Source organism: Mesoplodon densirostris, chromosome 17 (genome assembly GCF_025265405.1).
Source record: "Mesoplodon densirostris isolate mMesDen1 chromosome 17, mMesDen1 primary haplotype, whole genome shotgun sequence".
NCBI classification, from domain to species: Eukaryota; Metazoa; Chordata; class Mammalia; order Artiodactyla; family Ziphiidae; genus Mesoplodon; species Mesoplodon densirostris.
In genome coordinates, this window is record NC_082677.1 from 3,533,069 (window position 1) to 3,559,568 (window position 26,500).

General features: G+C 46.7%; 1 protein-coding gene across 1 annotated transcript in view; it reads left to right on the plus strand.

Moving 5' to 3' along the window:
• Positions 1-26,500, plus strand: part of LOC132477650 (phospholipid-transporting ATPase IB) — a 451,641-nt gene that overhangs the window by 145,872 nt on the left and 279,269 nt on the right. Inside the window, exon 24 of the mRNA XM_060080119.1 lies at positions 24,203-24,375. Within this exon, the coding sequence (XP_059936102.1) occupies positions 24,203-24,375 (173 nt within the window). The remainder of the gene's footprint in view (positions 1-24,202; positions 24,376-26,500) is intronic.

A 26,500-nucleotide genomic window follows, 5' to 3' on the forward strand; every position in this document is an offset into this window, starting at 1 on the left:
TATATAAATACACATATATACACTCTTTTTCAGATTCTTTTCCCAGAATATTGAGTAGAGTTCCCTGTGCTATACCGTAGGTCCTTGTTGGTTATCTATTTTATATATAGTCGTGTGTGTATGTTAATCCCAAACTCCTAATTTATCCCTCCCCCCGACCTTTCCCCTTCGGTAACCCTAAGTTTGTTTTCTATGAAAAAAGGACATTTTAAATGGAAATCCCCCAGTTGGTGCTTTCTCCCTTTGATTTAGGTAACGTAAATCCAATTACTATAATTATATTACTTATTTACTTGGTTGTTTACTTATTTGAAAACTCGGAGGGTAAGTCTTCTGACAGCTTAGAAGATACTGGTTGTCAGCTCATGGTCTGCTGGGTGGTACAAATCAGAGGATTGAAATTTCAAATCAAGGACTATGTTTCTAAATTGAGAGCTCAAGCATAGAGATGTTCAGATGTCCTTAAGGTCCACAGGTGGCAGGGGCAGGGACGTGAGCTAGATTGTTTTTTCCCCTGCGTGGCTTAGATATTTCCGAATTTGCTATACTTAGTAGCTCTTCCCCAAAGTGGAGTCATACTGGGAAAGTCCAGACCTCTGTGTGAGGAGAGGGTGGTAAAGAAATAAGTCACTTCAGGGGGGTGAGATCTAATCTGGTTCACGGACCACTTGTGAACTCTCCCTCAGGACATCCTAACCATTTCCCTGGCAACAGTTGATTTTGTTGATAGGTGAGCATATCATACCACCCCACTACCTCTACCCAGCCTCCCCATGCTTCATCAGAAGCATGTGTGCCAAAATAAGGTTGAATTTTGCCAGCGTGGAAAGGAAAAACCTAGATAGCCTATTACGTGATTATTTTACGTTTTATATATTCTTCCTAGAAAATAATTATTTCGTATTTGACTTGACGGAACAATGAACTTATTAGTAGGAAATCAAAATCTCTTACTGGTAGAGCTATTCAATAGGAAATTCAATTTGACAAGTTAAGTCTCCCAAACAGAAAAGCGTCTTATCTTCTCTAGTCTTTTTTTTTTTTTTTTTTGAAGGGATTTAGGAAACTCCCTACTCCTTTTTTTTTTTTTTTCCCCGTTCATTTTTCTTTTCCTAGCGCCTTGGTGATAGGACAGTGTGCTCTCTTTCTTCTCCTTTCTAGAGAAAGAGAAATCTGTCCACATCACCTCCAGGGGCTCCTGGCTAGTTCCTCTCGCTGGGTCCCCAGCACACTGCCTGCCTGCCTGCTGGATCAGACTCATCTTCTTAAAAAACTTCTATCCTGGCATCAACTTAGTCTAGAAATCTGCTGCCCACTCCAGTTGCCACCAGCCACCTATGGCTATTTAAATTAGTTAAACGGAATGGAAATATTAGTTCCTTAGTTGCATCAGCCACATTTCAGGTGCTCACTGGCCACATGTGGACAGAACATTTGCATCGTCACAGAAAGTTCTATCGATGATGCTGGTCTAACACCCATAACAGTTTCCTGTTTTGTAAGACTTTACATGTAAATACCTTAGCCTGGCTTCTGCGTGACTTGTTGGAAGGTGGTCAGGAAAATCCACAGGCTGGAGCTCCCAGGAAACTCAGAACGGGAGAGGCATCGCATTCCTTTTTCAAAAATGAGTGGTGGGGGGCTTCCCTGGTGGCGCAGTGGTGGAGAGTACGCCTGCCGATGCAGGGGACACAGGTTCGTGCCCCAGTCCGGGAAGATCCCACATGCCACGGAGCAGCTGGGCCCGTGAGCCATGGCCGCTGAGCCTGCACGTCCGGAGCCTGTGCTCTGCAGCGGGAGAGGCCACAGCAGTGAGAGGCCCGCGTGCCGCAAATGAAAAAACAAAAGAATGAGTGGTGCTCCAACAGGCAGGAGGCGGTAGAAGATGGTTCTGGGGAAAAGTGTGAATGGGGAGATTAATTTAGGACGTGTAGAAGATCTTTGTAAAGTCTAAGGGGAGTAACAGGCAGCAGGGAAAACAGACGGCCTGGGTTCTCTGTCGGGGTTTTTATGGGAAACTGTCTTGTCATGATCTTCAGTTTGTGTTTGAAGTCAACCATCTTGAATCTCCTCTGTCCTCAAAAAGAGAACTTGAAAGAGTTTATCCGGTAACTGCAAACAGGGTGGGAGCAAGGATGTTTGTGGATGACGCTTCAGGGGGAGGAGAGGTGGTGATGAGAGCGGTCCAGGGACGCTGGAAGGAGCCCCGGGATGGTGCGAGGGACACGAGAGAGGAGGGAAGGGGGGGCAAGGCCGGCGGGGGGACACAGAAGATACCACAGGGGGTTGTGAGGCAAGGGGTGGCTTCGGAGGAAGTCAGGTTTTCACGGTGGCCCTGACACAGGAATGTAAGAAGTTTAAGGTCAGTGGAAGGTGGCTCCTGACTGCTCAGGTTCCCTGGGCTGAGGGAGGCGGGGGGGGGGGGGTCATGGAGGCACAGGCCGTTCGTGGTGGCAAGAGCGTGGCCTTCAGCTCTGTGTCCCTCGCGCCGGCCAGCTCCTGATGACTCACGAATTGCCAGCAAGCATCTATTGCCTGTGTGGGAGGTTGAGCTTCACCCCACTGAGTAGTCATGGCCTCTGGTGCTGCATAGATCTCCAAGCCTAGGGCGGTCATCTTGCAATCATGGAAGCGGTTGGGGAGAAAGGGACAGGTACTCCGTGATGGGGCTGGCAGCAGCTGGAGGTCATGGCCAGGAGCCTTGCTGAGTTGATGGAGTTAAAAGCCCCACTGGGGAGCTGCGGAGCTTATTGGGTTCCCTAGACCCGGGGTGCCGAGCGATCGCGCCTCCCTGCAGGTGCCGGCTCTGACCCCTCCCCCGAGAGCAGCGCCTGGAGGTGGGGATGGGCTGTTTGCAGCAGGAGGGCAGGGCTGGGGGAGCCAGCCGGGGCCACATCCAGGAGACGCCTCCCAGGTTGTGGCTGGCTGTGTTCTGTGCAGACAGCTGGAGTCGGAGGTGTCCGTTGGCACGATGACTGTGCAGCAGTGTGGCAGCGGGGTCAGGACCTGAAGTCCAACCTGGGGTTGAGAGCTTGCTCTCCCTCTGCTCTGTGACCTTGGGCAGGTCGCCTAACCTCTCAGGCCAGTTCCTCTTCCCAAGACAAGAAGAATCATTCTCACTCTCCCAGCCACTGCAGGCTGACCTGGGGATGAAAGGTGGTTGGTGTGGAAGCATTTATTTTATTGAAGTCTAGTTGATTTACAGTGTTGTTCATTTCTGCTGTATGGCAAAGTGATTCAGTTATATGTATATGTACATTCTTTCTTTGTGTTCTTTTCCACTATGGTTTATCACAGGATATTGAATATAGTTCCCTGTGCTCTACAGTAGGACCTTGTTGTTTATCCGTTCTCTATATATAACAGTTTGCATCTACTGACGCCAAACTCCCAGTCCTTCCCTCCCCCACCCCCTCCCCCTCGGCAACCACAGGTCTGTTCTCTGTGTCTGTGAGTCTGTTTCTGTTTGGAAGCATTTTATAAGTTGTAACACGTGACGAACATGCAAGTTATCTATCTGTAAGTTGGGTTGCAGTTGGTAGAGATTTGAGGAGAGGTAATCAGGTGCAGATGTCTTTACAAGATTCACAATGAATTAATGAGAACATGAATCTAGGGTACGGTAATGGAAAAAAAGTAGCCAATAACGGAAAGTTCTCCACGAAGAATTTAAAAATTACGCTTGGAATTTTAAGCGTGGGGGAGGAGGGGTGGGTGAAAGAGAAGCAAGGGTTAGGAAAGATAACAGGATTCCAGTTTGAATGACTGAGAGTCCGGGGGTGAAATTAAGTAGAAAGTAATAGTCGTGCAGGGACCTTGGCTGTGGGCTGAATGCGTTCCCGGTGCTACTGGGGCCTCCTGCCGGACAACGGCAAGAGGATACCCAGCTGTAAGCACAGAGGGATGTTGAGGCTGTGGTTGGGAGCCAACCAGCAGAAGCCGTGGAATCGACGGCTGTCGCCGGGGTAGAGGTGCCGCGTCAGAAGGCCGGGGGCAGACTCCGGGGGGAGATGATGGGACGTGACCTCCTTTGGGGTTAGGGCTTCCTGGATGCATTGGTAGCTTCCTTTGCTGCCTGAATCCTGGCCCTTGTCACACTTAGCACTGTGTGTTCACTTGTGCATATTCCTGACACACTCTTAATCTGGGAGCAGGGGATTCTATTCATCTTGGGTACCATCAAATCTTGAACATAAGTTAACTGCCTAGCAGCACACAGTAAGTATTTGCAAATCTTCTGAACGAATGAATGAATGCTCTGACACTAAGGTGGGGATTGTGAGGGACCATGAGGAGAGGGCAGGGTCAAGGTCAGCATCCTGGGCCCCTTCCAGGTCGAGTGACATTCTCTGAGACCACGTGATCTTGGTAGTGTCTTTCTCCTCTGATGCTCTGTACATGAGAGCACAGACTGTTGATGGTGGATTAGGAAAAATGAAACCCAGAAGGTCAAGGGGATGAAGGCAGCGTCGGGTCACTGCAGGTGTGATCAGTCAAGATGAGGTCTTGCTGGAGAGGTGGGCCCTGTCGTCTTGCGGAGAGATGCGTGTGCACAGGGACAGTGCGGGGGCAGAGGCCACAGTGAGCAACCCGCCAGAAGGTAGGAAGTGGCCGGAAGTACCCCCCGCTTCAGGCTTCAGAGGACTCTAGTCCTGTTGACACCTTGAATTCAGACTGCTAGCCAGAGAATGACTTTCTGTTGTGTAAGCCACCTGTCCAGGGTTAGCTGTGGCAGCCTGGGAAGTGATATGGCTAAAGGGACGTGGGCATGAAGGTCATGGAGGCCATGCTTCAGGTCCAGAGGACAGTGTGCAGAGAGGGAGGGAAGAAAAGTGCCGAGCGTGGAAAACTCTAGATGAGGGGCGTGGTCTGCAGCTTCCACGGGTCGTGCCCTTACGAGCTCTGTACCCATTTCTCTGAAAGTAAAGTGAGGGGCTCACGTCACCATCATGAAGCTGCCTACTTCATTCATGGTTTTACTCATCTCAGCTGGCAAGGCCTTTGGGTTCCTGGCACGTGGGGTTTCTTTGCAGGTTTTGTAAAAGGGGCTCCATGCATCCAAGTGGGCTTGAGGTCTCCAGGTTGACAGGGTTCAGGGTGCCAGCCACCCCCTGGTAATTGTCATTGTGGAGAATGTGATCAAACAGCCTTGGGATATTTTCTCTGAAGAGAGGGAAACAGTTGGTTTTGAAGGTGAGCTTGGCCTCAGTGCGGATGTTTTAGAAGATTCGTCCTGTATTGGGTGCAGGATGAAATGTTTGTGTTCCCCTCACTGAGTGTTTGCTTTAAGTTGCCATGCTTGTGTTTCTTCCAGAGATGGACAGGTGTGTGATTTGGGGTAGCAGCGTGGCCTGTGTGCATTCCCGCCACCCTGGCCACCGTGGGCTCTGGGCAGCGGCCCCTCTGTTGAGTCCAGTCGGGGAAGGAAGCCAGCGGGGAGCCCTTCTCGCAGTTTCCAGGGCAGCTCCAGGAGCAGCGGTTTCTCCCGGTGGGAAGAGGGATGTGGTCCACTGGAACTGTGGACGGGCCTGCTTCCCCGCCATAGATCCGGCCATTTCATTCCTTCTCTTTTTGCCTCCCTCCGGCCTCTTACCAAAACAAAGCAGGCGGCTCCTTGAGAATACCTCAAAATGATTTACTTGCTGAAAATGTGTGAAAACAGTGATCTAAGATGGCCAGGAAAAAGGAGACCCTCAGCGGTCTGTTCCATTCCGTGTACTTTTCAGAACAGAGGGGACGAGGGGAAAGCTTTGGGCTGACGGCTGGGGATGGGGTCTGGCTCGCCCTCTCACTGATAAAGGGTGAGCCTCTACCCAAGTGACTGGGTTTGACTGTAATCGAGGCCAAAAAGAACACTCGGGTCCTTGGCTGAAACGTAGAAGAAAAACACATCAAACAGAAGCAAGACGACCGCACGTCATTCTCTGCGTGTGACTACATGTGCGTAGCTGTAGCTTCAGGAAAGCTAATGTTTTGGGGAAAAAACTTATGATTGCTGTTCTTTGTCATTCAGACTCTATCACAGTAAGAAGCGTCATTGCAGTTTTAATGAAAAGGTGGGAAGATTGAGGGAAGCGTTGCTCTCAGGCAGCCACACTGCGTTTCCAAAGTCGGCCTTCCTAGCCTTCCCCCTTCCTCGTGGGCTGTGGTTAACTGGACCCTCCCTCCACCCTCCTCTCCAGACACCTCGCAGGTTTGAGAGATGGTGACCAGGACGGAGTAAAGCCCCTCCCCGCAGTCTGGCCCTGGGGCCCCATGCGCCCTCTGGATGGAGTGGCTGGGTCAGCCTGGCCTGCTCCCCGGCCACTGTTTCCTTAGTTGTGTTGCTGCTTTAATTGGCCACAGTTCGCTTCGTCTGTGATGAAAACTCTTAAACCTCACACGAGAGTCATTTTCCCCACCTTCTTTATTGGGGTTATTTTCTCTGCACAGGGCCCATGGCTGGTGAGGTGATCTGTGCCCTCTGCTTACTTTGTTGGCAAAGCTGTTACCTGGTGGGTTTCTGCAGGGCGACTGATAATGTTACACCTTGAGGACTGTTGAACCCAATTGGTTCTCAGCGGCAGGATGTCTTTCCCCAAAGTTCTTGGGCTGCAACGCCTGCTCTGAGGATTCACGTGTGTGGATTGGTTGACAGCAGCATTAAAGGTTTTCTCCCTGGGCTTCCCTGGAGACGCAGTGATTAAGAATCCACCTGCCAATGCAGGGGACAAGGGTTCGAGCCCTGGTCTGGGAAGATCCCACATGCCGCGGAGCAACTAGGCCCGTGCGCCACAACTACTGAGCCTGCGCTCTAGAGCCCGTGGGCCACAACTACTGAAGCCCACGTGCCACAACTACTGAGCCCACGCACCACAACTACTGAAGCCCACACGCCTAGAGCCCTTGCTCCCCAACAAGAGAAGCCACTGCAATGAGAAGCCTGCAAATCGCAACGAAGAGTAGCCCCCGCTTGCCTCAACTAGAGAAAGCCCGCGTATAGCAACAAAGACCCAAAGCAGCCAAAAAATAAAAAATAAAAATAAGCTCCCCCCACCCCCTGCAGTGGATGGGTGAGTTACTTAAGGGTGGTGCTCTCACAGGGCCCGGAGCTCAGGCTGACTTGCTGTCCAGGCCGCTTCCTTCTGCCTGGTTTCACACATATTAATAACTTTTTTTTTTTAAATACCTAACAGTCTTGCCTTGAATTTTAATTTTTTTAAAAAAATATTTATTTATTTTCTTTATTTTTGGCTGCGTTGGGTCTTAGTGACGGTACGTGGGATCTTTTCCATACGGTGCGCAGTCGGCTCGGGTTTCTCTCTAGTTGTGGCACGTGGGCTCTGTAGTTTGCAGCACGCAGGCTTATTTGCCCTGTGGCATGTGGGATCTTAGTTTCCTGACCAAGATCAAGCCCGTGTCCACTGCATTGTAAGGTGGAGTCTTTACCACTGGACCGCCAGGGCAGTGCCTTGCCTTGAGTTTTATTTTATTTATTTATTTTTTTTTTTAAATTTATTTCTTTATTTTGGCTGTGTTGAGTCTTCGTTTCTTTGCGAGGGCTTTCTCTAGTTGTGGCAAGCGGGGGCCACTCTTCATCACGGTGCACGGGCCTCTCACTATCGTGGACTCTCTTGTTGTGGAGCACAGGCTCCAGACGCGCAGGCTCAGTAGTTGTGGCTCACGGACCTAGCCGCTCTGCGGCATGTGGGATCCTCCCAGACCAGGGGCTCAAACCCGTGTCCCCTGCATCGGCAGGCAGACTCTCAACCACTGCGCCACCAGGGAAGCCCCTTGCCTTGAGTTTTAAAGAAGACATTCTTACTGTAACTAGAGAGAGACTCTGTGGTCATCTGCCATAAAAGGTTTGAGAGCTCTAATAACAGAAGCCATAAAATAAACAAATACTAAACATTAAAGTGATCTCTAAATACTGACTTGGATAGGACAGAAATAGCAAAAGACCATAAACAGAAAGATGACTTGCTAATATTACTATGTGAGGCTATTTTAGTAATGGTGCATAGGGTGAGACAGCCGAGGAGACCAGTGAAGAGGGAGGCTCAGTGAACACATCGCCCTTGGGTGTGAAGCTGCATTAGCTGCCACGTCCAAGGGGAGGTTCTGGCGGGGCGTGTGGATGAGCGATTTCTGCTCCTTCTCTGCATTAGCCCTGTCTCTATGGACTGTGGTTGGTCCTTTGGGTTGTAAGTCTTCTAGACACATGAGATTCTCAAAATGCTTGATTTGGAAGAAGAGTCATATAGGTCTCCTGGACTGAGTGTGTATTTCTGGGTGAATATTGGTGGGTGGCACAGGCACTTTGCAGTTGGCCACAGACCCCACCCCTCCTTAATGTCAACCGTACTTTTATTGCCTGCCTGGTGCCCTGACGTCATTTATCTACATTGGTACCAGAAGTACATTTTCAAATTCTTCCCCAACCAGAAGCAAACAGATAGTGGTCTCCTGCAAATCATCATTTCCCACGTATTTCTGGTGTTGGTAATTTTTCTTTTATTCTGGAGGACAGGGTGTAATCTAGCAGAGCTACATAGTGAATTTGAGCCCTTGTGAGTCTTCGGGCTTATTCAATTTGGGAATAACTTAAACCTCTAAAAGTTGTCTTGGAGGAGTTTATTAGGCTTCGAACTACGTCTGAGATAAATTCTGTTCGATTTATTTAGTTGACCTTTGAACAACGCAGGGGTTAGGGGCGCTGACCCCCATGTAGTTGAAAATCTATGTATTCCTATCTCTGCCTCAAAAACAAAGGAATTGATAACTCACCCAAGGGCAGAAAGCTGAAACATTTGGGGTAGAATCAGGACTCAAACCCTCGTTCTTTTGATTTCACATATTGTGACCTCTAATTGAACACAAACTTTTCCCCACAGTTAATTGAAAGATCTGTAAAATGAAAAGACAGGCACTATATTTTTTGGAAAAAAATCGCCATATAAGTGGACCCACACAGTTCAAAACCCGTGTTGTTCAAGGGTCAGTTGTATTTGTATTTCTCTCTCCAGCTGTCTCTGACAGTGGTGTAAAATGAACAGTGTGCTCAAAACTCGTGAGAGGAAATAAAACTGGTGAAGGATAGACTAAGAAGGCTTAAGGCCAGGATTATAGATTAACCGCCTAATTAGCCCTTCCATGGGTGACATTGATCTGAATGACTGTGTTTATTAGCAGGGTGGGAAGCTTGTATGTTTCACATTTACTGAGGGGAACAGTCCTGGTATTGAATGATTCTGGTTTCACCTTTTTCTATCTTCCTGGAAACATTTTTGCTGCTAGGTTTCCCCTCATTCCCCAAGTGTTGCTGAATTAACACAGGCCTTGGAAACCCCTGAAAAGTCCTCTCCGTTTGACATACTTCTCTTATTTGTTCTTTTGAAAGCGTTGATCTCGAGACAGGCTGAAGCCTGAGCCTGGATGGCAGTGATCTGATTGATTCCTCCCTGCCTTCTGCTCTGTGGTTGCGGGCCTTCTTCTGGAAAGGCCGTATCAAGTTCGTCCACTGTTGTGAATGAAAATAATCCGTTGGTGAAAGCACAGAATTAGAAACCTCTTGGTATATTTATTTCTGTGTCTCAAGAATTCTGATTTAAAGCAGACATTATTTCAAGTAATGTGAACAGTAGGTCGTTCAGAAGTCTCGGATGAATCAATGTTTTCTTCCCTCCTCTCCAAGAAAATCTATTTAAAGCAAAGGTCAAATCTGGGCTGGATTTAGAACCTAGTAAATGTAAGTCTGGAGAACAGAGCCGCTTCTCTTTTTTTATTCTCTACATAGTTTCAAGCACTAGGGACACTCTGGTCTCCTGCAAATCATCATTTCCCACATATTTCTGGTGTTGGTAATTTTTCTTTTATTCTGGAGGACGGGGGGTAATCTAGCGCAGATACCTAGTGAATTTGAGCCCTCATGAGTCTTCGGGCTTGTTCAATTTGGGAATACCTTAAACCTTTAAAACTTGTCTTGGAGGAGCTTAATAGGCTTTGAAGTACACCTGAGAAGGATGGATCAAGGCACCTCGAGTAATTAACAGGCTCCAAAATTGAACCGTATGCCCACTCGCCCTCCCCTCCCCTCATCCTCTGGCTGTCTCGGCTGTCTCCATCTCCACAAAGGTCGTCCAGCTGTTGTTGAAGGTGACGGCCCCTCCCACGGCCTGGCTTCGTTACCAACCCCCCACCCCAGTATTTCTGCTCCTGAAGTCTTCATCTCGACTCTTGCTCAGCCCGGCCTCACCGTGTGTGGCTCTTGACCCAGACCCTGGACCAGACTCCACTCCCCACGCACGGCTCCCTCCCCTAAGCCATCCTTTCCCTCAGGAAAGACTGGAGCAGATAAAGATTGGAGCATATCTGCGGGTCAGCCTCCTCCTGAGCCTCAAGCGGTAGCAGTGAAAGCATCAGCCGAGAGATCCCTCCTCCCCAGGAGGGCAGAGGGTGAGAGGGGCCGGCAGTAAATGGGGAGAAGGTGGGCTTGCTGAGTGCCCTGAGGGTAACACAGGTCCTTGAGCTGAGCCCTGAGTCATTTTCCTTATAGGATTCAGAAACTCAGCTTTCTGGAGGGATAAATTAGGAGTTTGGGATTAACAGATGCAAACTATTAAATATAGAATGGCTAAACAACAAGGTCCTGCTGTAGAGCACAGGGAACTATATTCAATATCCTGTGATAAACCATAATGGAAAAGAATATGAGAAAGAATATATATGTATAACTGGATCACTTTGCTGTACTGTACAGCAGAAATTAACACAATATTCTAAATCAACTATACTTCAATTAAAAATTTAAAAAAAGAAATTCTTAACCCAGGATCTTTCCCCCTCGCCCCAAGCCTAGCTTCCCAGGTGGTGTCTAGGTGTTCCTCCACGGATGCTGATGGATGAGGACAGGTGTCAGGTTGCAGTTCCTTTGCAGAGTTGATTCTTTGCTGGGGTACCCTTTTGTCCATCGTGAATCTCTGCTAAATTTTCCAGTATTAAATTTTCCTCTTTAGTTCTCTTTAAAGGTTGACAATTATAAACTAATCTCTGGGCTTTGTTGTTGTTGTTTTTTTTTTTTTAGTAGTTTTCTCTTGCTCCTTGTTTCTCCCCTGTTAGAATCTATTTCTCTTTCATTTACGTTATTATTCTTTTTTTTTCCACATCTCTCTGTAATAGTATGTTAAGGAGCGGTGGGGTCTGCGGATAATTGCAAAGTGCCTGTCCCACCTACCAACATTCACACAGAAGTACACGCTCAGTCTAGCAGACCTGTGCTACTCTTCTACCAAATCAAGCATTTCCATTCTTGTGTCCCTGGTAGAAAGCATGCTTCTTAAAGACTGGTGGGCAGGGGGGAATCTATTATATCTTTATATCCCCAATACTTTGAGTATCACCTTTATGTAACAGCATAGTATTTGTTAAATAGAGTTTAGTAAGGTTAACAAAAATGGTTTTTGATATATATATATATAGCTATTTGGCATGGTATATTATAGTGTATATAGTATATAAGTATTTTATATATATATATTTTTATATATCATATATGCCATATATATAATATATAGGGTGTATGTATATATTTTTCTCAGAATAGCTTTTCATCTCTTCTCTTAAGCTTTTAGTACTAGGACTTGGGACCCCCAAAATATATATATGAAGAAGGAAGCTCTCATAGGCACTTTAGAAGCTCCTAACTACATCGAGTAGGCCATCTTATTCAAAGTTTTTAATAGTAAAGTGGACGCTTTATTTTTCCCTATAGAAATGCTAGCCATCTGGAAAGCTCTGTGTGTGTCTGTGTGTGTGTGTGTGTGTTAGAGGTGAAATCTCTGCAGAAAGCCATTTAAGAAGCTTCAGGAAATCTTCATTCTTCTGGATCCCTTTTGGGTTTTACATCTGGGAATTTGTATGTTCTCTCAAAATTACTAGTTTAATTGTAGAGGCTGATCCTTTGTCAGCTGGGTGGAATATAGAACCCTGCACCCGTATTAGAAACAGCCCGGAAAGCGCTGAGAGAAGCCGGGCGGAGCCCTCGGGGGAGCGTGTCTCTGCACCAGTCGTGTCCCGTTAAAGATCAAAGAAGACGGTGCTCGCCAAGGTGAGCAGGGCCAGGAACGTGCAGGGAATGTTTGAGGTCGATCAGCGTCCCTGAACCGGGGGGCCGTGGCCGCCCTCCTCACGGTTATTCCCACTTTTAGTGGCAGGTGGGCAGAGAAACAGAGCAGCACATTCCCAGGAGCCAGTGATGCCCAATGCCCAGTACTGAGGGGCAGTCAGTGGGGAGGGGAGGCGTCGTAGCCAGGAGAGGCCCTTCCTGTATCTCAGGCGCAGCGGCCATGCAGGACACGGGCCCAGGGGTCCCCTATGCTGTAGTTTTCAACAGAAACTGGTATCAGAGCTTTCATGTGAGATTGCCCGCTTGTGGTTTTGTTTTTTTAATTTTGGGTGAAGTGGGTTTTTGTTTTTTTTTTAAAAGTAGGATGAATAACTAACCTAAAATCAACCTATGGGTTATATTTCCTGGCCTCAAATGGACTGTCAGGACCTTTTGTCCAGTTAAGCATAAACTGTTGTGCTTTGGCCTGTAAGTCGGTGTCTTCTTGACTGAGGCCACTCATGTCCAGTTTCTGATGGACTCCTGCTTCCTGACCCTGCTTGACCTTCCTCCCTGGCCTGTGCATCCGTGAATGTGCCCCATACGTGTCCCCAGGGAGATTGGACCTGGGGGCACGGCCGTGTCTCAGTCACACCCACGCCTACTTACTGAAGGTGTGAATGGTGCACGAAGCTGACGCCTCCAGGACTCTCAGAGCTTCAGTAGAAGGCCCGTGACCCCGGGCACGTGTTGGTGCGCGGAGGGGACCAGCACAGGCAGAGCGGAGATGGCTCCCAGCCGACAGTGAACCATGGCTCTGCCCTGGTCGGTGTCCAGGGCGTGGCGGCCGTTGCTCAGCACCTGCTGAGCCGTGTGCTTTGTTGGCTTTGCTCACTGAGGAGTAGTAGGGAAACTGCCCAAATGGTTTCCTTTCCGTTCTCGGGGCAGCGTGGATGGAGAGGTCACGTGATCCACGCAGAACGAGCTGCGGATGTTCCGTGGGAACTTCGCGGGCGTAGTGGCCGGCGTGGCTTCCGAGAAGCAGAGGCCCCCAGAGCAAGGCCGGGTGCTCCCCGCCGCCCAGCCGGCCCAGCCGGCCCACCCGCCACGGTCTCGCAGGGAACAGGGGTTTCCTCTTAAACCAAAGCCCCTACTCTCTCTCCACAAAGTCCAATCCGCTCTGCTCTGACCCCCAGTCCCGGGCCATCCCCCCCTCCCCCATCCTCCCGTGCCTTTCCCGGTGATGCCCAGTTTACCTACCTGCGGAGAGGCTTACACTCAGACCCGTCTTGCCTCTCGGCCTCCAACTGTTCACCGAGCACCGCGTGTGCTTTGCTTCAGCGCCTTTCTTGGTTTTGTCTCTTATCATCCCAAAGAAGGCGAGACCCTCATCATGTGAAGGCCCCTTAGCTGCTCTGTGTCCTCCTCCCATCTTGCAGGCATGTCACCTGGTGGGCATTTGACACGTAGAAGCCCGCGTCAGCTCCCTGCAGACTCTGGGAAGGGGTCCCCCTGCTTCCCACCAGCGCAGCCCGCCGACCTGTCCCCCAGTGCATCCCAATGCACGCCTGGGGTCCCCGCGCCTCACAGGCCTTCGGTCCTTCGGCCTGGATGTGCGCACGCGGTGATTCTTGGTGCTTGTGTGTCGTCTGTATGGCTCTTTCTTTGTCTCTGGGCCTCTCTACCCCTAGAAGCGTATGCACATAATAGACCCTTAACGGGTAAAGGTGACACGAAGGCTTTTTGTCCTTGCTCTGTATTTCAGTGTCAACTTTATCTCCATAACCCCGAGTCCTTACCAGTCTGCGGAGAGCATGGTGAGGCGTGTCCCAGGCTGCCCGCCCTCGCCCGCCCTGGCTGGTCATGGGGTCTGCCTCTTGGCCAGGCGCCCACATGAAACACGACGAGGCTTCCTCCCTGCTCCGTCATCAGTGTGGAGGTCTCCCGTGGAAACGAGACCTTTGCTACACTTTTACTGATGCATGTGGTTTTATTTATTGATTCTGAAGATGTGTGTGTCATGGAACATGCCCCTGACTTTCCCGACTGGAGACGATCGTTTAGGAAGTGTATAAGTGTGTGACAGTGTCCCACGCTGATGTGAGACGTTTCCCTAACAGAGCAGAGGTTGGTAGGCAGCTGGTCTCTCCTCTCACGTGACAGCCTGTTCTCCCCAACGACAGCGATTCCAGGAAAACTGAAGAGGACCCGTGGGCAGGCTCTTTCCAGAACCAGGCCAGGGTGGGTCAGCTGTGGCCGGGGAGTATGTGGGCGGCAGCGAGGCCCAGCCCTTTGTGTCCCGTGCTTTCGCCTCCGTGGACCCGAGATGGGAGCCCAAGGGCCCATTTTCTCGCGCGGCTACACCCTTCGCTGCCCGTCAACGCAGCCTTCTGCTGCCACACGTGCATTTGGGGATCTTTCGTGATCTGCCTTCACTACTTCTCTTTCAGAAATGTTTTGTTTTGTTTTTTTTTACTGTTTTTGTTGTTCTCACCGGTGTAAACAGAGTCTGGACACATTATAATTCCTCTAAGAGTCCAGAAGCCTTTAGAAGTAGGAAGTGCAAAGGCTGTATTATCGAAATAGTAATGATAAAAGGTTAAATCCCCAACGTAGGGAGAGTAATATTATGATGTTCATTTTCTTACATGGCATCCATAAGGTTTATTTTAAAAGTTAGCATATGTTTATTAAGAAATTGGTCTTATCATACAGCAAACAGGTAGTTCAAGCATTGAGATGATTTTGTGGTACCTACGATGCGCTCCCTTTGAGGACGTAACAGATGTTAGCATTTGTCACTGTGGAGCAAATGTAGATCTTTAGTTTGCAATTGGTATTTTATCTTTTCTTTAATTGAATTATAGTTGATTTACCATGTTGTGTTAGTTTCAGCTGTAGAGCGAAGTGAGTCAGTTATACATATATATATATATGTATACATGTATATGTATCTATGTGTATATATACATATGTATTCTTTTTCAAATTGTTTTCCTTTATTATTATTGAGTATTGTAGTACTCAGTATTACAAAATATTCAGTATAGTTCCCTGTGTTATACAGTGGGTCCTTGTTGGGGTATTTTATCTTTTTGTGTGAGACTAATAGCACTCTGTCTTCCTTTGCCAAAGTTTAGCTGACAGACTTAATCACACAGTTTGTTAAACATACTCTGGCAACATTTTCTGCAGTACTTTGTTTTAAAATTTCTAAACTCAAACACCATTGTGTTTGCTTTGGGCACTTTATAATTCATCCAGGAATCAAGACGACTTTAGAAATAGTTAAACCAATGACTATATTATAGATATATAATATAATATAGATATGTTAAAAGTTAAAAATGTAAATCTCCAAAGGTCAGGAAATAAAGTAATTAAGTTGAGGTTGTTATGTTGACAGTAAAATTATTCCTGGGGAACGTGATGATTCTTTTTGGGAGGGGTGTGCCCAGCAAGCTTGGAGTGCATCGGGTACTTTAGAGGTTAATGTGTTATTTGTGACTCTTTCAGAATCACTGACAGTACGTGTTTTTTTTTTTTTTCTGTTGTATTTTGTATGCGTTCTTTATTTTTTTATTTTTAATTTTACTGAAGTATAGTTAACTTACAATGTCGTGTTAATTTCTGCTGTACAGCACAGTGACTCAGTTATACATACATATGCTCTTTCATATGATTTTCCACTAGGACTTATCACAGGGTATTGAATGTAGTTCCCTGTGCTCTACAGTAGGACCTTGTTGTTCATCTAGTGTGATGATTTTAAATGTGATTCATTGTGTCCCCAAAATAGACAGTGACTTCCTGAGATCCATTCTGGACAGATGTGTGCGAAGCAACTGTTCCATGGAATTATAGGGGGTCATTTTATACGCAGCTGAGTGATCCCTCACAAATGCGGATGTCACATTCTTCCTGCGGGAGGGTCACACTTTGAAATCGTTCCTTAATAAGGGTTATCTCCTTTCTCAAAAACTACAAAAAGGATCCATAGTAGAGGTTCACATAGCAAATGCTTTTTCACGCATCTGCATTATTTTTGAGATCTTATTATACACAGCTATGCAAGAACACACTTGTTTAGTACGTAAAAGGATTCCTGGCGCTAAAATCAAAATCTAGTTTTGTGGCAGAAAATAAATTAAGCATATTAGGTGTGCTATTTAATATCCTTTGAGAAGCGAAAGAAAGTACATATTTTCAGGGAGGTTTTTAACCTCGGTGATTTGAGCTCTGTCACAACTGTTAGTCAAATTTTCTTTCAATAAATAGTAGTGATTGATAGTTTTCAAACGTTCTAGGCTCGGAAGCCTAAGTGAATAAATGGTCTCTTTCTTAAAAATGATACTTGTTGGTGAGCAGCTGCCGCCCAGTTTCTTTCACGTGCCCCACTTACTGAATCTCTCTTCTAATCTTGCCGGGGATGCCTTTCCAGGAAAATGTGGATCTTTTAGAGATGGAAGATGTAAAAAGAAAAGAAGAAACTGAAAAAATAGGGTCTCCAGCCCTAAAGAGAGATTTTTGGTGCTGGCCTCCGTACATGGTTGTTATTACCCTACATAAAAAATATTCCCCGAGGGCTTCCCTGGTGGTGCAGTGGTTGAGAGTCCGCCTGCTGATGCAGGGGATGTGGGTTCGTGCCCGGTCTGGGAGGATCCCACATGCCATGGAGCGGCTAGGCCCCTGAGCCGTGGCTGCTGAGCCTGCGCGTCCAGAGCCTGTGCTCCACAGCAGGAGAGGCCACAACAGTGAGAGGCCCACGTACCGCAAAAAAAAAAAAAAAAAAAATTCCCCGTGTATTACGTGAATTATTCCACTGTGCTTAGTTGTATGCCCTGCAATCCCAGCAAATAGAAATCCACTTAATTCATTAAGCATTAAAAGAGATTTGACACCGTTAGTCATTTGGGAAATACAAATGAAAACTACTAAATCTAACACAACGTAGCCATTAGAATCTAAGGCTGAAGTTAAGAAGACTGCTGGTGTCAGTGTTGACAAGGATGAGGCATAGCTAGAATGCTCAGACGGGACCGTTGAGAAGGCAAAATGATGCAGCCACTTTGGAAAACAGTCTCATGGTTTCCATAAAGTTAAACATGCGTGTGCTCTGCATGTATCTGTATAGACGGTACGACGGAGTAATTTCGATTTAGGTATCTACCCAAGAAAACTAAAAACATATGTTCACACAAAGACTAGTATATGAATATTTATAGTAGAATTGTTTGGAATATCCTAAAACTGGAAACAGCCCCAACGTATAATAACAGGTGAGTGGACAGTGGTGGTGTAGTCATACATTGGAATACTACATGGAAACCAAAAGGAATAAGCTATTGATAAGTGCAGAAACTTTGGACAGATCTCAAAGGATTAGGCTAAGTGAATAGGCCAGACAGAAGAGACTAGCAACTGTGATTCTATTTGTATGGCATTCTAGAAGAGGCAAAACTGTAGTAACAGAAGTGGATCAATGATGGCTGGATGCTGGCGGTGGGGGAGGGGAGGGGAGTGCTTGCAAAATGGCTCGAGGGGACGTTTGGGGTGATGGAAATCTTCTGTATTTTAATTGTAGAAGAGGTTCAAAGAAGCTGATTAACAAAAACAAAACAAAAGCAAAAAGACTTCTGTAGAGGTTATATGCTAGTGTGAATTCAGTAAATTCAGTAGGTTTACACTGAGAGATCATTTTTTTTTTTTTTTATCAGAAATGGAAACCTTCTATGGGAGGTAGAGACGGCCAGTGTAGAGAAAAGCCTGATGGGGGTGGTGATAAAAGGTGATCTGAGGGTACCAGGCAGGCACCTGGGTACCTGTAGCAAGAGTCCACATTATCTCTTTAGGACGTTTGCTTCATGCCTGTGAAGTATAATCTCATCTTCCTTGAAATTATTTGTCCTTGAAACATGACACATTTAATAGATTCCTCTTATCTACAGATTCCTCTTTTCTTAAACCTGTGGTCTAGAGGACGAGCATGACCGTTAGAGGCTCACAGGCCCCAGGTTCATTCAGGAGAAGGTACTTTGCTCCTGGACTTTAAGGCTGAGTGTGATTTGGTTGAGTTGCTGCTCCTGAAACTCGAGCCATCCTGGCTTTTCAGCATCGTCAGCTCTGAGCCCGTTGGAATTTGCAGAACATCAAAGTGAGGGCTGAGGCAGCTGCTGCTACCAGGACGTCTCAGAAATTCCTCAGGACGCTGCCGAGCTCGGGAAGGAGAGGGTGACTTGCCTCGACAGAGTTCACTGCTGCTGGCACTGTTTAATTTTGAGGAGAGATTCCTGCTATCTGCACATTGGTAAAAATACATCCGGGTTCTAGAAATGGTCGTCTCTCCTGGTTTGTTTATTGAATCTAAAGTGATGAACAGTAGAACTGCCTTCCAGGTCCCATCTGCTTGTAGGCTGAGCGGGGTCCGCTTCAGCTGTGCTCAGGGGCCATCAGATGAACCTGTGATCTGTGAATCAGCAGAGAGACAACCATTTCCTGAGATCACAGGGTAGCACTGTCTATGGTGTTTATAGAATCGTATTTAAAAACCCGGCAAGGCAGAGACAAGTGCTGACCTTACTGATAAGAAGCGCAGGGTTCATCGAACAGCATGTCTGGGGAAAAGTGTCTGGCGTGGCTCAGGTATCAGCCTTTACTCAGAGTTGCCCACTTTTGGCTTTAAGTCATGTGTGTTTTCAATTGTGAAGGAAAAACAAAATGGAAGAACATGTATGCAAAGCTGGAAATATACTTTTTCATAATAATGCCTAAAAGGCAAATTCTAATGAAGAATTTTGGGATGTTTCGTAACTTTCAGGGAATGAAGCCCCAGCCCCAGCTCCCTATGCCCCCGCTAACAGCCAAGTCCATTGTAACTTCTGTAGTCGGTTTTTTATTAAAATCAGAGACTGCAGTATAAATTTTAGCAACTAGGCTAAATAGGCATTAACAGGCCCTGGGATCCAACCACAGTTTGTAACATCGTTCCTTTGGGAAAATAGATTCTAAGTACCCAATAACTAACTTACAAATAGACTTTTGAATCATAGTCCATTTGAGAATAAGGAACTGGTTGTGATATTAACACCTCCGATTGGCTTGCTCCAGAATCGCACAGAAGGGACCTGTATTCTGCCACACATGTGTGGTGGGCCGAGCTAGTCTGGGTTGATCAAAGATTATTGCTGAGTGGGCATTGAAAGCGTAGGAATTAAAGACCAAAGTAGAGGCTGGAGACAAGGGTGGAGTTGGAAGGATGAATCTGGAGGGAGTTTAGTGGTAGGAAAGGTTTTCAGTCTCAAAGGCACAGGTGTGATTCTGAGCAGATGAAGTGCAGGGCGAGCAGGATGGTTCAGATAAGGGGGAAGGTTAGGCCTCGAGGACATTGAAGGCAAAGAGTCCAGGATGCATGGAGTAAGAAGAATCAAGGACCGATCATTTGTAAGGAAGATGTAATGTAAAAATGTACCAGGAAGCCTGCATAGCCCCCAAGAAGGTCAGACACACAGGTGCCTCAAAGACCAGTAAATAGTCTCTTAAAGATATTACAGCGAAGGGTTAGCTTAGACACATCAGTTCACTTAGGACGTCAGCACATTTATGGAGCACCTGCTCTGCCCTCGTGATCAGAGATTGACAAAAGGAGTTTCTGCCTTCATCGAATTTAAAATTTAGTGTAATTCCAGCTAAACACAAAAATGAGCCACACCAGGCAAGGGTGTGATCCTGGTGAGGTCTACAATCTGCCCATCAGGAGAATATTCGGTTTTCATTAGTTCGTTCTTCTGTGTGTGTATTTGCCGCCCTGATTGTATTGTGGGACTTATGGGGGTAGATACCATAGAGCAGAGTAGGAACTTCCGTAACTGTATCTTGGGTGGTTGACGGTAATAGGTTTGACTTGTGTAATTGTTTAGTTGACCCCATTTATTAATGTACTGTACTCTTTACCAGTGGGTGAGAAAACGCCCAGTCGATGGAATATAAATGTGAAATCCCTTTTATCAGTGTTGCGTGATTTAGGGATGTTTGGTGTTCTCACTGCACGTGGACAGCTTGGCCGCCGTGTTTCTACAGGGTGCAGTGCAGCACCGCCAAGGGGTCATTACTCCCGTGGGCGTCGCCTGCTCCTAGAGGCCTTGCCCTGACCACCTGCCACTCCCAACCCCGCCATGCATTCACAGCCTTGTCTCCCGTGTTGTGTATGCTGTCCCTGCAGTTATTATGTTAAAGTGGAAACCTTACTCCAGGCAGTAAACGTGACAGCTTGTTGCTTGTGCACTGACTGTGCCCTCAGGGCCCTTTCATCTCTATATCCGCTCTGCCAAGAAGAGCTGCATCGCCAGTGAGTGCCAGGAGTGACCTTTCGTCTCAGTCAGCTCGGGCTGCTGTAACAAAAGGACCATGGTCTGGTGGCTTGAACACCAGGAATTCAGTCCTCATGGTTGTGAAGGCTGGAAGCCCAGGATCAAGGTGCCCGCAGATCCAGGGCCTGATGACGGTTCTCTTCCTGGTTTGTCTCCATGTGGCCGGAGGGGGAGACTAGGGTGGAGGGGTGGAGGGGGGAAAAGGGATCGCACAGCCAGGAGCAAGACTGATGCTGGACACTGGGACAGCACAGGCTTTACCGAATGGCCAAAGAATGGAGAAGCGGCCACTTAGTTCAACCCAGCTGGGTGGAGAAGCTGATATATATATAGCAAATATACAGGAAGGTCAGAGTGAAAGGGAGGGATTTGGAGAGAGTAGCAGGAATATTCAGGGGTTATCCGAGAATAGGGATGTGTTTGGACCCGGAACTGATGCAATACTCCTTTTCAGTCGTTTGGATTTTTCTGGTTGTTGTCATGGCGACTGTCAACTGTCCTGGCACTGGTGGGTGTGTCATCTAGCAGCTAATGAGTGTACAGGGAGGCTCACAGTCCACTGGAAGTCAAGTCTTCTGCCATCTTGGGCCTAGATGTTCCTAACCAGTTCTTGTTTTTTCTATGCAGCTTCCTCCTGAAACTCAGATAAGAGCAATTGGTTTCCATTCCCGGGAAGGGCAGGGTATGATTCTGGGGCAACAGCCTTGGTAACATCAGGAACATAGTTTTCTCCGCATGTTTCTGCCATCATATTCCCTTTGCTCAGGCTTCTTCTGGTGGCACCCCTCCGCATCAAGCCCCAGCCTCCCACAGTGATAGGCGGTCAACCACCAATACTTGGACCTCCCCCAGGAAGAAGAGCTATCCGTGTCCGGTCTGTCCTCACGCACACTCCAGAAATAACCCCAAGTAGAGAAAGTACCCTTCATGATATCACTGTCTCTGCGTAGCTCCACTGCTGCTGTGTCCCCATAAAGAAAAGCCGTAGGCAGGGTCTGCGCATCTCAGGGATTTGTGTCCTTAGCCTCTTCCTCAAAGGACCCTGGGCTGGTCTGAGCCTCTGCCACGGTGCCGGCTTGCTGTCCGTGGACCAAATCTGCAAACCCGGCCTAATTGCTTTGGTGAAACGTTTCCCAGGAGGGTTTTCTGTTCACTGTGCTTGGATCCCGGCAGGCACACCCTCCAGAGTTGCCTGGACCTGTCTGATTCCCCTGGTGACACCCCCAGGCTGCCAAGCTGGGGTTTCCCTAAGTGGGTGGAATTTTCTTCTCTACCCAAACTCTAAAGGGCAGGCTGTTTGTACAGATAAAGTAAACATAGATGTTTTGTTTGAGATTCAGGATTATGCAACTAACCAAGATTAAGAAGTATAAAGTGTCCCTTATTTTTAGTAAAAGTCAATTTAACTTTTTTCTTAGAGCATTATTTTATCAATTCCTCTATTATTGCATTGACAAAGCAGGCGTTGTCACTTATGGCATTTATTCACTGTCTGAAGTGGCAGAGATGTGTGTTTTCCTTGGTGTAGGAAGTTCTTCATGAATAAATAGTAACAGGAAGAGGAATGGGTTTTACTGGATGCTTATTATATGCCAAGTAGGTTACTCCGCGTAACTCACTTTTCATAAGAAAAGTGCTATGAAGTGAGTATTCTGAGTATCCTTAGCTCTGTTTTACACTGGAGAAAACTGCTGTTTAAAGAGGTTTTGTATCTTGCCCAAGGTCACAGAGGTAATAAGTGGCGAGTTGGGACCAGACCCCAGGCCACCTAACCATAGCACCCCAATTGTGCCTTAGGTGCATCTTTTTTTTTTTAAGTGTTTTCATTTGTGAGTGATACTAGAAGTAATTATGAATGTCACAAGGAGTAGTGAAACAATGAAGCCTTGTGTTTCTTTTTTTAAAATTTATTTATTTATTTTTGGCTGTGTTGGGTCTTCGTTTCTGTGTGAGGGCTTTCTCTAGTTGTGGCAAGGGGGGGCCACTCTTCATCGCGGTGCACGGGCCTCTCACTATCGTGGCCTCTCTTGTTGTGGAGCACAGGCTCCAGACGCGCAGGCTCAGTAGTTGTGGCTCACGGGCCTAGTTGCTCCACGGCATGTGGGATCTTCCCGGACTGGGGCTTGAACCCATGTCCCCTGCATTGGCAGGCTGATTCTCAACCACTGTGCCGCCAGGGAAGCCCAGGTGTATCTTTTTGATATTGTCAAAGTCTCTTGTTTAAAGGGTGACTGAGCAGTAAGACAGTATATTCTGCTTCTCACTTTGTGATGGTAGCTGATCCTCAGTTTAACGAGGGCTGGAAGAATCCCTGTTCATTCCACATATTTCTTTTTTTTTTTTTTTTTTTTTTTTGCGGTACGCGGGCCTCTCACCGCTGCGGCCTCTCCCGTTGTGGAGCACAGGCTCCGGATGCGCAGGCTCAGTGGCCATGGCTCACGGGCCCAGCCGCTCCGCGGCATGTGGGATCTTCCCGGACCGGGGCACGAACCCATGTCCCCTGCATCGGCAGGTGGACTCTCAACCACTGCGCCACCAGGGAAGCCCCCACATATTTCTTAATTGTAATTTATGTTACCAGATGATAGGTGTAAATATAACTTAATAGCTGAAGGACAGTTGTCCAGACAGAATAATTTCAGCTGACTTGTGTGCTTCCCTGATTAACTTAAGCAGGCTTTTTATCATGAGCCAAAAATTGTCTTTTATATGTTACATTTGAACTTGATATCCTATTCGTAATCACAGATTCCGTTGGAAGATCAGAACGTCCTTGTTTTTAAATCTCAAAAGTGCTTCTATGCTTTAATTCCATCTGATCGTAGACATCACACCAAGGCACTTATTTAGGTTGGTAGCAATGTTTTAAAACATATTGGCAGTTTAATTTATTGGATATTTTTTGTAACATGAAAAAATTATCAGTTTGTTTCTTACTCTGATGATACATGGAGAGAAATGGTTTAATCTGCAGATCTCAGCAGAGAATGGAAATTCATCTTTTGAGTTATTTTTATATCCTCTAATATCTTTTGGATGCTTTAAAGGTGACCTTGTGTGAACTGAGAGATGCTTGGCATTTAAGGTCCAGCAACGTTACCTTTTCCCAAAAAACGTATTTGTTTTTATGGAGTTTCCTGTTCTAGGGATACCAAGAATAATATGTATGTAGTGTACAGGAGGGGAGAGAAAGATAGTCATCAGAACCTAAGCAGTTAAAGTTCCAATGGAGAAGAATTTGGATGCTCTATCCAAGAATTTGGATAGAGGGCAACCAGAGTAGGTTATTGTAAATATCAAATGTAAATATCACTATGGGGGCACTTCCCTAGCAGTCCAGTGGTTAAGACTTGGCCTTCCAATGCAGGGGGTGCAGGTTCTACCCTGGTTGGGGAGCTAAGGTCATGCATGCCTTGGGGCCAAAAAAACCAAAACATAAAACAGAAGCAATATTGTAACAAATTCAATAAAGACTTTAAAAATTGTCCACATCAAAAAAAATCTTAAAAAAAAAAATCACGATGGGGATGTTTTCACCCATAACACAGACCTAGAGGGCACGGCAGTCCAGTGTCATTTTAATGTAGAAATACGCCAAGTTGAGCTCTGTATGTTTTACATTAGAATGGGCATGTTTTCATTTTAAGGAACGTACTTCGGATTTCTGGGTCTTTCTTTCTGCTTTTTAAAAGCTTCTGTTTTTGATTTATTAAAATGTGACACGTCCGCCCACCCCCTACCCTTGTTTCAGGCCACGCGGGCAGCCATTACTCAGCACTGCGCTGACCTTGGGAGTCTTCTGGGCAAGGAGAACGACGCGGCCCTCATCATCGACGGGCACACCCTGAAGTACGCGCTGTCCTTCGAGGTCAGGAGAAGCTTCCTGGACCTGGCCCTCTCGTGCAAAGCGGTCATATGCTGCAGGTAGGCTCACGGAGGCTGCCCGAGACTCATATTCCGACTTGTCTGAGTCCTGGGTTTACGTGAAAGAACCATGCATGGGAATAAGCTCTGGGGAAAATAAAAAAGCAAAATAATAATACATTCAACTGTCCACTCACAGATTACGCGCAAGGCGGTTAGTGGTTTTTGCATTTTTGTTTTGTTTATTGACTTCTGAGCAGATCAAAGTGATCAAAGCCAGGGTCTCTGGTCATATTCACATAGGATAAACTGAAACACTCGGCCTCAAGCTCGTGGGATGTTAGAAGGGTCCCAAGGACTTGGTTCCTTGGTTCCGGATGGATGCGCTCAACTTCCAAGTCTTGTGGGATTTGGATGCTTCTTTCCTGACGGACAGTCGGTGTTTCTTCTCAGTCCACAAGGAGCTTTGGCTGGGGACCGTGCTGTGATAATTTTTGTTTTAAGATCTAACCAGATGCCTCTGCTGGCTTTTCTCGAAATCTGGGAAGGGTTTTTAGGGTGGGATTGTTAACAACCCATTGACTACTGGCTATACAAGGTCCAGTTTTGATAGAGATTTGAAAGTCAGGCAAATTATAGGCAGACCTGGGAAGATACTATAGGTTTGTTTCTAGACCACCACAGTAAAGTGAATATTGCAATAACACAGGTCAGGTGAATTTTTTGGTTTCTCAGTGTGTGTATAAGTTACTTTTACACTATACTGTAGTCTATTAAGTGTGCAGTAACATTGTGTCTAAAAAAATGTACAAATAAATCAGAAATATTTTATTGCTAAAAATATGCTAACCATCATCTGAGGCTTCAGCGAGTGGTGGTTATTTTTGCTGTCCAGGGTTTGAAATATTTTAAGATTTACCAAAACGTGACACAGAGTCACAGAGACACAAAGTGAACAAATGCTGTTGGAAAAAAGAGCACCAGTAGACTTGCTCAGCTCAGGGTTGCCACAAGCTTTCAATTTGTAAAAAACATAGTATCTGGTGAAGTGCAATAAAGCAAAGCACGATAAAATGAGGTCTGCTTGTATAAAGAGAATAAACTAAATAAAGATGAGTGGCACCAGCCCAGTTTTGCAGTAAACAACTTGAAAGGTGAGAGGGGAGCTTCCCGTTTCTGAAAGCACTGTGTTCAGGCTGCACCTAGTATGTGGTTGTTAAATGCTCAATGCATATTGCTGGATTAATCATTTCATTGGTGCCTGTTCTTATATTTTACGGTTATACACTTTTCATACATTGTGTCCTTTGATACTTTCTCAGAAGCCTGTTATCAAGATGCTTTGAACTTCCTTGCTGTTTTAGTCTCTGAGGAACGCCTCCTGTGGGTTTGAGCCTGGTCCAGTTAGAATAACCATTGTCACATTGACAAGTGGCCTTGCCATTTCTGCCTTACCCGAAGGCCCTGGTGATGCCACGCCTCTCTGCCCAGACCGCAGGACCCTGCCCGTTGGGGATGCCCAGCCAGTCTGAGGGCAAGCCCCACTGCCCTGCCATCAGGAAGGTCTTCTCTCCCAGGTCTCCCCGGCCTTGCCCCCTCCCCCTACTGGTTTCTGTACGAGACCAAAGAATCTGTTCTCATTGTCCCCACAAGTACACCTCCCCCCAGAACCCTGACCATCTGTCTTCACATAATGATATTCCCTGTCTTTTTTTTTTGCTGTCCTGATCCCTTTTCTTAATTTGGAACCTGCCACCGAAGGCCAAGGAGAGCTGGAGGCTGGTGGAGCCTCCGTGCTGGAGAGAAATGTTGCTTTTGTGCGTGTGACTGTAGGACATCTGAGGACCATGGGGGCAAGGAACAGATTCAAATGTGCTTGAAACAATGGATGAGAAGCTCTTTTTGCCTGGAAGTCAGGAAGCTCAGTATAGCTCTGAGGGACCTGAGACAGTAAGGGATGATCAGAGCAGCTGGAAATGAAAGACTGTGCTTCCTGGTTTTATGATGGTCCCCTCCCTTTTTTTAAAAAAAACCCATCTTTATTGAGAGAGAAGTCCAATATCACACAGTTCTCCCATTTAAAGTATATAATAGTTCAGTGGCTTTTCATGTGTTCAGAGTTTTGTAACCATTACTACAACCAATTTTAGAACATTTTGATCCTCCCCCCAAAAGAAACTCTTTT